This window comes from Tyto alba, unplaced genomic scaffold (assembly GCF_018691265.1).
Source record: "Tyto alba isolate M040663 unplaced genomic scaffold, T.alba_DEE_v4.0 Super-Scaffold_22, whole genome shotgun sequence".
Classification (NCBI taxonomy): domain Eukaryota; kingdom Metazoa; phylum Chordata; class Aves; order Strigiformes; family Tytonidae; genus Tyto; species Tyto alba.
In genome coordinates this window covers 17479229-17491935 of record NW_024881296.1, presented here as the reverse complement: position 1 = coordinate 17491935, position 12707 = coordinate 17479229, and the positions used below count along the sequence as shown (strand labels likewise).

At 35.8% G+C, this 12707-nt stretch overlaps 1 protein-coding gene across 10 annotated transcripts in view; it reads left to right on the top strand.

Moving 5' to 3' along the window:
- Nucleotides 1-12707, top strand: part of MAP3K4 (mitogen-activated protein kinase kinase kinase 4) — a 94679-nt gene that overhangs the window by 40708 nt on the left and 41264 nt on the right. For all 10 annotated transcript variants that reach the window (XR_006165577.1, XR_006165576.1, XM_033011601.2 and 7 more), the window contains exons 2-4: nt 628-818; nt 2998-4376; nt 8732-8974. Coding sequence is in view for 8 of the 10 variants with exons in the window: in XM_033011601.2 (XP_032867492.2) it covers nt 628-818; nt 2998-4376; nt 8732-8974 (1813 nt within the window). In the remaining 2 variants the exon portion in view is untranslated. The remainder of the gene's footprint in view (nt 1-627; nt 819-2997; nt 4377-8731; nt 8975-12707) is intronic.

Here is a 12707-nt window from a genome sequence, read left to right as displayed (position 1 = left end):
TAAGTATTACCGTTATTTTTTCCAAAGCAGCAAAGTAATTGAGGCTAATTAAAAAGTTACTATAGAGACCCTGTTATTTTTTTGGTGCTAAAAAAAAGTAGTTCTGAAGTTAAACCTACTTAATACTAAAATCATTGGAAAATACATTCAGGTCTCCTATGCTAAATACAAGTTTTGTGAAGGGTGGAGAGCTTTTTCAGTGAACTTAGAAGTTGCCTTTGTGGTATGCACAAGTTAGGGGGCGGAGGGTGAAAGGGAAGACCTCTGCTGTTGTCTCTGCTGCGGATTAGATTGACTGTCTATTTTTGAACCTGTTTGTTTCATGTACCTTTTAGCTTAGGCTTGCCACAAGTTTTCTCAGAAACAAATAGACAACATATACATGTGTGTTTACACTGTATTCTAGTGACACTGTGGCTATACATACTCTGTTGTATGTTGCTTATGCTTTTGATTGGAAAGTTGACCTTATAGATGTGAAAAAACTTGGGATAAGCATACATGTCTGTGACAGGAAAGTATAGAAGGTTGACTGGTTGGGATTTATCGATGGGTTAGCTTTCTAAACAGACATTACAAGTAAAAATTCTTTAGCTTTAATGTCATGGTTTAACTTGTTCTTTACAGAAAAGAGTGCAAATCAGATGATGTTACTTGCAAGATCTCTGAATCTGACCCTGAGGAATTATCAGATGAAGCAAGTGCTGACACCTTCTATGGAACTTCTCCTCCTAGTACACCCCGACAGATGAAGCGCATGTCAACAAAGCATCAGAAAAATAACGTTGGGAGACCTGCTAACCGTTCCACTTTGAAAGGTAGCTGTGGTGGTTTGTTTTTTTTTCCCTAAAATGACCATGAAGTCATAGCAGTAGCCCTTCATTATCTGATGGAGGAGATATAGAGAAGATGGAGCCAGATACTGAGATGCAGTGATAGGAAAGGAGGCAGCTGTCATAAGTTGCAACAAGGAAAAACTTTTGTGTATTAGAAGAAAAATTTTACCATGAGAATGATCAGTGAACAGTTTGTCAGACAGGTTATTGGGCTGTTAAATCTCCATCTTTGAAGATATCCAAAACACATATGGAGAACATAATGAGCAGGCTAAACTAGTTTTGAAATAAACCCTGCTTTGAGCGCAAGGTTGGAGAAAATGTCCTTCAGAGGTATTTTTCAATCACTTTTTTTTTCTGTGATTCTATGGTCTCTAGTAATGGTGTAGTTGCTTCTCTTCCCCAATTTCATCTCCTGAATGACAGTCTGTTTTACAGGAAAATAGAGTTTTCAGTGATTATTCTTTACTCTTTAGGGTCACTGAAGCAATCAAATTGCAGTTACCACTGTTTACTTCTTTTGATGCTTTAGTTATAAAGTCATGACTGGGAAAAAGCAAAAGATACTTGATATATGTTTTTTCCTAATGTTGCTAAGTAACAGTATCTAATACTAAATAAAACATTTTTAGGTTAAAGTATGAATTTTAAGCTTTTAAGGTAAATGTTTTAGCATGAATAAAGGAATACAGTCTATTCTTCAGTTGCATAGAGTTGTGGAGTACAAGTTCATAATTAAAGAAGGGCCCATGAAGACATCTTCCAAAGCTTTTGGTTCCCTTACATTTTGTACAGACTCTGAATAATGTCACTGTGAAGAGAGCATTCACCAAAAGACCTCTTCCTTAAACTAAATTGAAGAGAAATCTTGTTATACTTGCCAGTTAGCTGTGTAGGCATTGGAAATGTTAGGCCTCTTTTACTGGCTTTTAATTGTACCTTTTGGCTGCTTTAAACTCTTCTAATGCAGCATTAATCTTATTTAGTTCTGTATATGATAGTTATGTAATAACTTTCCTTGCTTTCTGTCATTTTCTTGTTTCTGTGCTTAAAAAAAAAGTTTTTAAACAAAGAAATTATGATGATAAGTAACCATAATGCATAATATTTCATAGTAACGTTTTGGTGCTGAGCACATATTGAGGATTGATACCTTTATGAGAAATAAGGAGCTCTTTATTCCTGCTAATACATTTTGAGTTTTTGGCACAAGATCTCTCTTTTTCTACTTGTGAGGGGAATGGATCTTGCTTCTGGAATAGTAATACCCTGTTCTTGGTTGCTGTGAGCATATCTTTAAAATATATCTGGGTTGTGGTTTTTTTTTAAGAATTGAATAGTAGTGTATCATGTAAAATATCTTTTCTGGAAAGTCTGTAGTTCATTTTGTTTAACTTTGCCTGTGTGTACAATCTCAGAAAATTTATTCTGTATTGTGGAAGGAAGAAAGAAAGAAAAACAAAGAAAACAAAAACAAAAAACAAGAAACCCACCCCAAAACAGAAAACTTCAAAGTGGACTTGTTGATTGACCTTGAATGTGTATGCATATGCTGTTTCTGTGATTGATTTGGTTTTACTTCAGTAAGAGAATTCATTCAGGGGTTAGTTTGATGTAACCAATCAGTTTATTTTTAAACTTGAAATAACTCTTGAGACATTTAATCTGTGTTATATGTAAATGTGTCTTTCCTTTATTTAGGCAACTGAAAGAATTGCACAATTAGGCAGGAAAGGGCTGCTGTTATGTGGTAAGGGAGAAAGCAAGTGTCTGTGTGTTGGGGGAGTGGGGAAGTAGCCTCCCGGTGTTAAGGAAGCATGTTAAGATTACAGAGGGGTTCCCAGAACTAAGATTAAGCCCCCCAAGAGTCAGGATCAGATCATTCAAGCTAAATTTGAGAATCCATACATGCTGTAGTTTTTATGAAATTGCATGTGCAGTGGAGTCTCTCTAATTCAGTGTCCTCTGGTGCTACTGTTGATTTAGCTATACTAATGGTAATTTCCCAAACTATGTTTTACTTCTACCCATGCCTATTTTATTGGTATTAAACAATGTTTTATGCTCAACCTAAGAAATGTGTTTGGGAGCTGGATTGAATGATATTTTTTTCTTGTTGTTGTAGTCACATTCTTTTTTTTTTTCTTTTCTTTTCTTACAGAAAAAATGAGTATGCCAACTCAGTCTGCGTATAAAGACAATGGGAAAACCATTGAGAATGTGGAGGAGCACAGCTATAAGCAAGGAAAAAAGATCCGAGACACCCTAAGGACAACAGAGAGAGATCACAAGAAAAATGTGCAGTGCTCATTTATGTTAGACTCAGTTGGTGGGTCTCTGCCAAAAAAAACAATTCCAGATGTTGATCTCAATAAGCCTTACCTCAGCCTTGGCTGTAGCAATGCTAAGCTTCCAGTCTCTGTGCCCATGCCAATACCCAGAACTGCACGCCAGACTTCTAGGACTGATTGCCCAGCAGACCGCTTAAAATTTTTTGAAACCCTGCGGCTTTTGTTAAAACTTACCTCAGTCTCAAAGAAAAAGGACAGGGAGCAGAGAGGACAGGAAAACACCTCTTCTGTCTGGCTGAACCGATCCAATGAACTGATCTGGCTGGAGCTGCAAGCTTGGCATGCTGGCCGGAGCATTAATGACCAAGACCTCTATCTCTATGCAGCCCGTCAAGCTATCCCTGATATCATCAATGAAATTCTCACCTTCAAAGTGAACTATGGAAGCTTCTCCTGTGTAAAGAATGGAGCCAGTCTCAATGGTACTTCAGGAGAAGGAGTTTGCAAAGCTACACCTGGAACTAGTGCTTTGGGTTACTCAAGTTACCATGAACACCTCCATCGCCAGCGTGTCTCATTTGAGCAAGTAAAGCGAATAATGGAGCTGCTAGAGTATATAGAAGCACTTTATCCATCTCTGCAGGCTCTTCAAAAGGACTATGAAAAGTATGCTGCAAAGGACTTCCAGGACAGAGTGCAGGCACTCTGTCTATGGTTAAATATTACAAAAGACTTAAATCAAAAACTAAGGATTATGGGAACTGTATTGGGTGTCAAAAATCTTTCTGACATTGGCTGGCCAGTGTTTGAAATTCCTTCTCCTCGACCATCTAGGGACAATGATCCAGAGGATGAAGTTGATAGGGAAACAGAAGTAAAGGAATCTTCAGGAACATGCACAGAGGAGAGCGATGGTGAAGAACAAATCTCTGAGGAGAATGTTGAGGAACTCAGACAAGCCATCAAGAACAATTTTACTAATAAGCCAAATTTTGACTTTCAGGACCATTGTTCAAGGAGGCTTGATAGGCTTGAATCTGAGGATGATTCTGCCTCTTGGGTTATTCCAGAATGCAGTGCTGAGGCAAGCTGTAGCCAACACTGTTTGACCTCTATTTACAGGCCGTTTGTAGATAAAGCACTGAAGCAAATGGGGTTGAGGAAGCTAATTTTAAGACTGCACAAGCTAATGCATGGTTCGTTGCAAAGGGCCCGTATGGCATTGGTAAGGAGTGATCACCAGCTGGAGGTAGGTTGCTACTAGTGTAAATGGATAAAAGGAGTACCTCCTCTGCTGTATTTTTCCTAACTGAAACTGGAGGAATAGGGATCCTATGAAAGTTTTGGTTACTCTTTGAAACATAGTGTATGTTCTGATTAAGAGCCCAGTTCTGCTTCCACTGAAATGAATCTGTCATTTGACTTGAATTTGTGTGAAGCACAAGCTAGTTCTATGTTCTTGTTTGTAATTGAAATTAGATTTTTATGAAATTGCTCATTACACTTTCTAATGTCTAAAGCCACAAGTCAGAAAAATTAGGCACAAATACTGAGTCATCAGAAAAATTAGCTATAGAAGTGGTCATGTTCCTTTTCTTGTCTTCAAGACTGGCTATCTCTGCAGCACATCCTTTATGAAAACATGACTATTGTTTTGGGGTTTTTCTCTTCTAAAGGAATGAAGTACTGTGGTGGCACATTACATGATCTGGCCTCGAGCATAAATGAATGGACTCTCTTAACTATGAAATCTATGAAAGCAAGTCATGCTAGCATGTTGCATTCTTCAGGTGGCTCTTAGTCTCTTGGTTTTTTTGGTTGTTTTGGTGTTGTTTTTTTTTTTTTCCTTTGGGTCATTTTATATTCTTAATTAAGAATGATTGTGAGTTAATAAATTTTGAAATAAGCAGTAAATGAAGGACAATAGCTGAAGTTTCATATGGTAAGTTGTGGTCACTAATTCTTTCAAGGCAGAATATTGTTTCTTAATATAAACTGTTACATAACTTGTAGGCATTTTTGTGTTGGGAAGAACTAGTAGTAAGGATTACTTGCCCTCCTCAGTGAAGTGGCACTGTGTGTGGGGCCTAACCATGGATTCTGGACAAAGTAATTTTTAGCCAACATGCCCATTCTAATATGACTACCACATGTGGTCTTTGACACATTGCTGTTGCCTGTCACTTTTGCAAAAGGAACAAGAATTGTTTATCTCCCTTGGAAGTTATTTTTTTAGGATGAATAAATTCATATTTATAAGGCTATTTGATTTTGAAAAAGTTTTTATTTGTACTGTTGCTAATGTAGATACTGTTGTAAAAAATGAAGGTATTAGTTGAAGTTTTATTTATTCTGTAATTGGTTTCAACTTGTGTTCTGGGAAGTTTTGCATTAAGAAAATCTTTGTGTATTTCTAAAGAGTCACGCGTCTAAAGCAAAACTTGCAGGTATCTGCTACAGTAACCAAAAGAACCCCCAAACCATATATACTTAGAAAGTTCAGCTTAATATATAGGTAGGAATACCTTCAAAGAAAGCAAATGAAATAAAACATAATTTGGGAGTATTGAAAACTACTTTGAATGTATTTTTGTAGTTGCTAAAAACCTTGGATGTTTTGACCTCATAAGGGTTCTTATAACAAGGTAATGAAACATTAGTAGGTAGAGTCTTTGCTTCACAGAATTAAACTTTTTGGTAATTGGGCATTGGGTGACTTGTGTAAGATAAAGGTTAATCTTTTCTCTGTTCTCTACCCTTGTGACTTCTTTGAATGTTAATTTTCAGTAGTTATTACATTGTCTTTGGAATATTGTCATCTTTTAAGAAATTACTTCATGACTAAAGGTAAATGTTATAAAGTTGTAAACTTCTTTCTTGTCCCAAGAGTAAAATGCTGTCAAAAAAAAGAAAAATAGTTTGTCAAAAGCATGGTACCTACTGCAGATGTGGTACCTACTGCAAAAGATGACATCTGACTAAAATAGAAGACGCTGTTTTGAGTTGCTTGGTCTTTGCATCTGAGAGTACTTTGAATGTAGTGTCCTGAGGTATTTTTTTCAGTGCAGTTCAGTTTGATATTTGTATGCAGCCAGAGCTGTTAGTGTTTTATTAATCTTTGTTACTTCTGTTATTGTTGTATCTTGACTGTGTTTATGTGTGTACATACACTTTAAAAACTCAGGACATACTTTCATTTCTATTGTTCCTTAAACACTGTCTTTCATCTAAAATGTGCTTTCTTCATTCTTCTTCTGTATCCGTTTTAACGCTCATTTCATCTTAAATATATTGAAATGTTTATACACGTAGCTGTTTTTAGTGTTTTTTAAAGTACAAGTTTCATTCTTCATAGACTCTGATACTTTAAAAAGGCTCTAGGCACTATAGAGTCTGTTTTGTGTAGAAGCTGTATGATTTGATTCTTAAAGAAAATGGCTAATATTTCTTACCCTTAGTTTACAGAAATCAGAGTTGTTACTTTAGTAGAACAGTAGTATTTAAGCCCATGTACCCTGCTTGTTTGTTAATTCAGCTGGCTGCACTTCTAAGTATGGATTTTATGTATGATCTCAATAAACGGATTGGACTTTGTTTTCTTGGGGGTCTTAACAAATATTTGGTAGCCACCTGAAACATTTCAGACTGGGTCTGCTGAAGGTTAAGATCAGTCAGATTGAACAATTAGAAGTTTAGGTGTCTGATACTAAGCCCTGATGCCATGTGCTGCTATCCTTAATGTTAGAAAATGAAATAACACATTTATTCAGTTTTGTTGTGTTATTTTTGCTCATAGACTGGTTCTTTAATATTTTTGTAAGGACTAAATTTTCCAACACTATACTTGCATCACAGTGAGGATTGTATTTCTTAAATATTTTGTGTTGTAGCAGTGTAGTATTTTTATGATCTGTTATTAATGAAAACTTCATGTATAAAAGCCTGTAGCTCTGGTACTATACATTTCTTTAAAAGAGAGCTAGTAAAAAGAAGACATTAATACCATCTAAGAAGATAAGTTCTCATACTGTAGATCAACCAATGATTAAACTTCGACTAAACTAGGTATAAAGGAAATCCACACTCATGCATGTTTGCTATCTCTGCATAATGAGGTAGTGTTTTTATAAACCACTTAAGAATCTACAGCACATAATACGTTTTGTGCCAACATTAGACAGCAATGAATATGCTATTCTATCCTCCATGACGGTTGAGAAACATAACATTAAAAAATAAAAAATAAGAAAACTGATTTTGTCAGTAGCTGTAATTTTGTATGGCTCTTCTGAGAAAGCGGAGCTTGTACAACACTGTAGGTGCAAATGTTAAAAATATGTGTGTACGTGTAAAGGAATAAACATTTTTTTTTTTTATCTTCTGCTAGATAACAAACTTAAGAGTGGCTTCAATGTTTTTAACTTTCTAGGTATCACTTCATCATTTAATGTAATTTCTGGTAGGGTTTTCCCCTCCTCTGAAGTGATGTTATTTAAATTTGCCACTGAAGAAACACCTAAAAAATGCTAGTTATATCTATAATATGAATGAAGGATATTCACGTGTCATAGTTAGCAGCTGTGAAATGGGATTTAGAATAAACCAGACTTAATCTGAAACAAAACTTATCCTTAGATAATGTACAGTGTATTGTCAAGAGCTGCACAAATATTGCAATCCAAATTTTCTTCCTAAATTAAACCCCAGAATGCCTCCATGTGCAGCTTTGCTTAGAATGTTATCACAAGGTATGTAGTTTAGATATAGTTTAGATATCTGGGATGTCTGTTTCAGATACTTTCAAATATTTTCTCTAATTAGAAATGCCATTTCATTTATATGTAATTTTAATTTAAATGAAAAATAAGTTTATTAATTGAAAATGTCAGCTTGATGGCTTTATATTTCATCTTCCTTTTTTAATTTCAGTTTCAGTTTCTTAAAATCTACTAAAGTTCATAAGTTATGTTTGCAGTTTGTTCAGTTCAGCTAGTGACTCTTCAATATTGCATTACTTTACAATGTGGAGTTTTATATAATATATGCACTATATATTTGAAAAGGAATGAGGTTACTCACTTGACATAGCCAACTGCAAACTTATTTCTCTAGATGTAGTCATTAGTGTAAGACCTTTTGATTTATTTATTTTTTTAATATATTTTGAAATTCTCAAGGACCTTATGACATGAATATATGTTCCTATATGTTATGTATATGTATAGAATGTATATTAACTTGAATGTTCATCATAACTTCAAACAGCAGTTTCTTCCTGTGTAGTGAACTGATCTCCAGCTTTAATGGATGTTTAATCTCTTTAAAGCAGAAACATAAAATAAGAGATTGTTTTTTTCACTCCCAAGGGTCCGTAATTGTTGTCCACAGCCTGGTGATCCTCAAAAAAAAAAAAAAAAAGTTAGCTTGAAAAAAACCAAAACAACCAAGCAACCAAAAAAACCCAGAAATTGAAACTTAGGTGGTTGATTTGCCCGTTAATAGAATCTTACCTCTTAAAAATAGACTTTTGTGCATGCTACTTAAATATCTTAGGATTTAGCATGTTTAAAAGATCCTCTTCATGATACCTATTTCTTGTTACAGTTTGCAGAATTTCCAGATCCCATGTTGTGTTCAGATTATGTGCAGTTATTAAATTCCCCACCTTGTTGTGAGCAAAAATGCAGCACTGTATCATGGGAGGAGCTGAAATCCATGGATTTGCCATCTTTTGAACCTGCATTCTTGGTCCTCTGCCGAGTCCTGCTCAATGTTATCCATGAATGTCTCAAGCTAAGGTTGGAACAAAGACCTGCTGGGGAACCATCTCTTTTGAGTATTAAACAGGTTTGCTTCAACTAGTTGTTTATTTTTTTTTGTTTTCTTTTTTGTTTTGTTTTCATATTTCCTATTTGAAATTACTTTGTCATTTTGTTATGATAAGGTTGGAGGTTTAAACAGGATTAGTTATAATTGTGTAATGACTTTTATAAATAGTGTTGTATTCCATATGGAGATCTGTTTTTTTGCATAGTAAACAACTGGTCATATATACCTCTCTGATTTAGACTTCCAGGTATCAAAACTGGTGATTAAATAATTATCAACCAGCGAAGGTAAACAGTATTTGTTCCATTTGCATTGTAAGCCATATAACATTGTCCATCGCATCTTCCTCTATTTGGGTTGTTTAGGCAGCATAACCAGTTTTAAGGGTCTGTAGATTTCTTTTTTTCTTTAATTTGATCCTTTTTTCTTTGCAAATGTAAGACCTCTGCCAACATGTGGTAGACACATTCTGGAAGTTGATTAAAAAGAAAAACAAAATTAAAAAAAAAAAAAAATCATCTGTCTGACCATATTGTTTTATATAAATATCTGATATTTTCTGTGGGTGGTGACCCAGGATTGTCAGTCCTGTCACTGGTTGAGAACATTGTATAAGAATTTTTTTTCTGGTGGTTATCTGATACCGTGAAGGCTGTTCAGATCAATGCCATTTTTCAAAGTCTAGTCCAGAACATACTGAAATTGTCTGAAGTCATCTCCCTGCTCCCTGGCAAGTATAACCAGATCAGGGTTTTATCAGGTGGTCTTTAAGGGTAAACAGTTAAATAAGCTCTTGTGCTGATTATGATTTCACATTCCAGCTGTCTGCTGCTCCACAAGCAATTGCTAAGTTACTTCATGGTCCCAAATAAATTTCAGTCCTCTCTCTTCCTGCCCCTCTCACCCCTACTTAATCCCCCCTTCTTTCTTTACTTGGTATGCTAGTATTTTGGATGCCCTTGTATCCAAAAGCACAGTACCTACCATTTCAATTTTAAGAGTTATTGTGATAATAAAATATAGTATAGCATACTGTATTGTAAAGTACAATAAATCCTTTTTTCCCCCAAGACTGGGGCTGTTTTTTTGCCCTTACATTTTGTATTCTCCTTGTGGACTTTGAGTTAAGTAAAAATGATACTTTATTCCCGGAAAACAGTGTGTTTTACAGACTGTTTTGATGGTGTATACCCTCTTGCCAGTTATGTTGAAAATATGAATTCAACTCAGCAAATGCTTGCTGTCCCACGCAGTATTTCTGAACAGGCAAAGGAGCTGTGGAGGATATTTCACAAATAGATGTATTTGTTTCCTGAAGAATTATAATTCCTAAAATCTTGGGCAGGCTCAAAACAGAGTCCTAGGCATCTGTTTTGTTCTGCAAGTTCACAGAATATTACAGAATTACAGAGAAGTCTGGGTTGGAGATACTCTCGTCCAACCTTCTGTGGTGGAAGCTGTGACCTGTACTAGATCTTGTTAGGCCAGTCATGAATACTTCCAGTGTGAGAGAGATTCCACTGCTTCTACAGCCAATCTGTTCCAGCATTTATTTATTCTCTTGTTAAAGCATTTTTTTCTCTTGTATCCAGACAGAATTTCCCTGAGCCAGCTTGTGCCTGATGCTTCTTGTTGGGTCGCTGTGCAGCCTTGCAAAAGAAATGCCCCCATTTTCTCTGCAACTACCTCTAGGCATTGGAAAACTGTGATTAGATTCCCCTTGCATATTTTCTTCTCTAGGTTGAACAAACCCAGTCCCTTGAATTGTTCTTCATATGCATGTAGCACAGTGCAGTTTGGTTTCTATATAGTGATTGACCTAGTGGGTGTCATTTGGGGCACTGAGACCTTTAAGTGTCTCCTATTTTTTGGTACCATTTGAAATGTGTAGCAGTACTGTTTGAATGTATTGAGCATGCTAGTCCTGATACTCAACTTTTCCAAAGTGAGGTTAAATTTTTGGATTACTAGCAAGACAATTCCATTTAAAAAAAATAATACCTGGTTTTCAAGAAAACATATACACACAGAAAGAAAACAACCGCAGATTATATGCTTCCTACAGTGTGATTTTTCTCCCAGCCTTTCTTACTATCTTCCACTTTTTGAGCCATCTCATCCATGTTTAACTTCCAGCAGTAGCTTTTGTGATCCCAATGATCCTGTGTTATCAGAGGGTGCTGTTGTCTTTTAATGGCAATTTACCATTATGCAGTGGCAGTGTAGTTCCTGAACAGTTCAAGATGGTTCTGAAGTTCTGCATTAGTGTTGAAAAACAGGAGGGGTGTGTGTGTGGATATGCATGTGCACATAGGTTATTTCTGTTAGGAGGTTAACTTAGACACTGATTGTCCGTTATAACTCGTGTTGAGTGTCTAGCAGCACCATGGTCTTCTGCAGAATAACTATCAGATCTTTCTGGGTCTTTCATACCATTTTGTATCTTCAAAAAAGGTAGTAGATGATACCGTAATTTCATAAAAGCGTCTTCCTTACAATAATCAGTAGAGAAAGTAGGTCAGTACTGCTAGAAGATTTTTAGTTTCAGATTCTAGGATACTGTAATAGAGAAATGCAGTTTACAAATACGTAATTTCTTCTTCATCAACACCTGCTGAAGTCTATAACTAGAAGCACAATAGCATATTGTATGTTGATGCAGGTGCTGGTTTCTTAATTACCAATTCTGTTATCCACACACCTGTTAACCAGGTGGTATTTGAACACATGTTTTAATGATTAAAGAAGAACTCAGCTAAAGGATGTGTGTTTGAATGAGGAAAACGGTATCTGATGATCAGCACTCTGTCTAGATGATCTTAATGGCACGTGGTATCTCCTGGAACTTTGGGGTCAACAGTCCTTATGTCAGCCATCAACATTTTGTGCAGAATTCTTATGGTCTGTCATTGACACGGTGCATGCATTAACTCTAAGGTAGTTTGACCAAACTGAAAAGTGAAAAGTCACACTTACTGGGTTTCTGATAAGTAACTGACCACTTGGAGCAGGGCCACAAGGTACTGACTAGTTACTGTGTTCTGCTTAATCAGGTTTTGTGTATTGGGTGTAGTTATAGGTCACTTAGCATAGGTGTGACGTAAATTTTGGAAATTACTGGAAAAATATGAACGTTTGGTGGCAGATTTTTATTTTATAAATCAAGGAAATGGAGGGGACACACACACACACACAAACCACCAAAACCCCCAGAAAACTTAATACGAACTTTCTTGCTCTAAACCAGAGTACCCTGGAGGCTATGTGACCTGCCCCACCTGCTTGGCAGAAAATAGTTTTTTGTACAAACTCCCTAAACAAAAAAACACGCATCAAACCAACCAATAATAGTGATAATATTTTCAGTTTAAGCTGCACATTCTTGAGTGCGCTCATTATAGACCATATTTTTGTTTGCCTGTTGCCTTGTGAGTTTCAGTTCCAAAAGTTGACACTTAAATTAGCACTGCAGGGTTTTTTGTAAATCCTATATTCTGGTATTCAGTAGCACTACACATCACTGTATAGTGTTATTACTTAAAAAAAATTGTTTTAAATGACGTTTTGAGAGTATTTTATGTTGGAATGGAGAAATGTTACTTTTGCAAGTTTTAGAGGTGAACTTGGCTTATATCTATAAGATACGCCATACTACAGAGTAAAGCTTTATCAATAAGTGATATTGCCAAATCCCATCTGTCTCTGAATAACAGATAGTTAAATACTAATTTTAACTTATTTGAACAAGTTA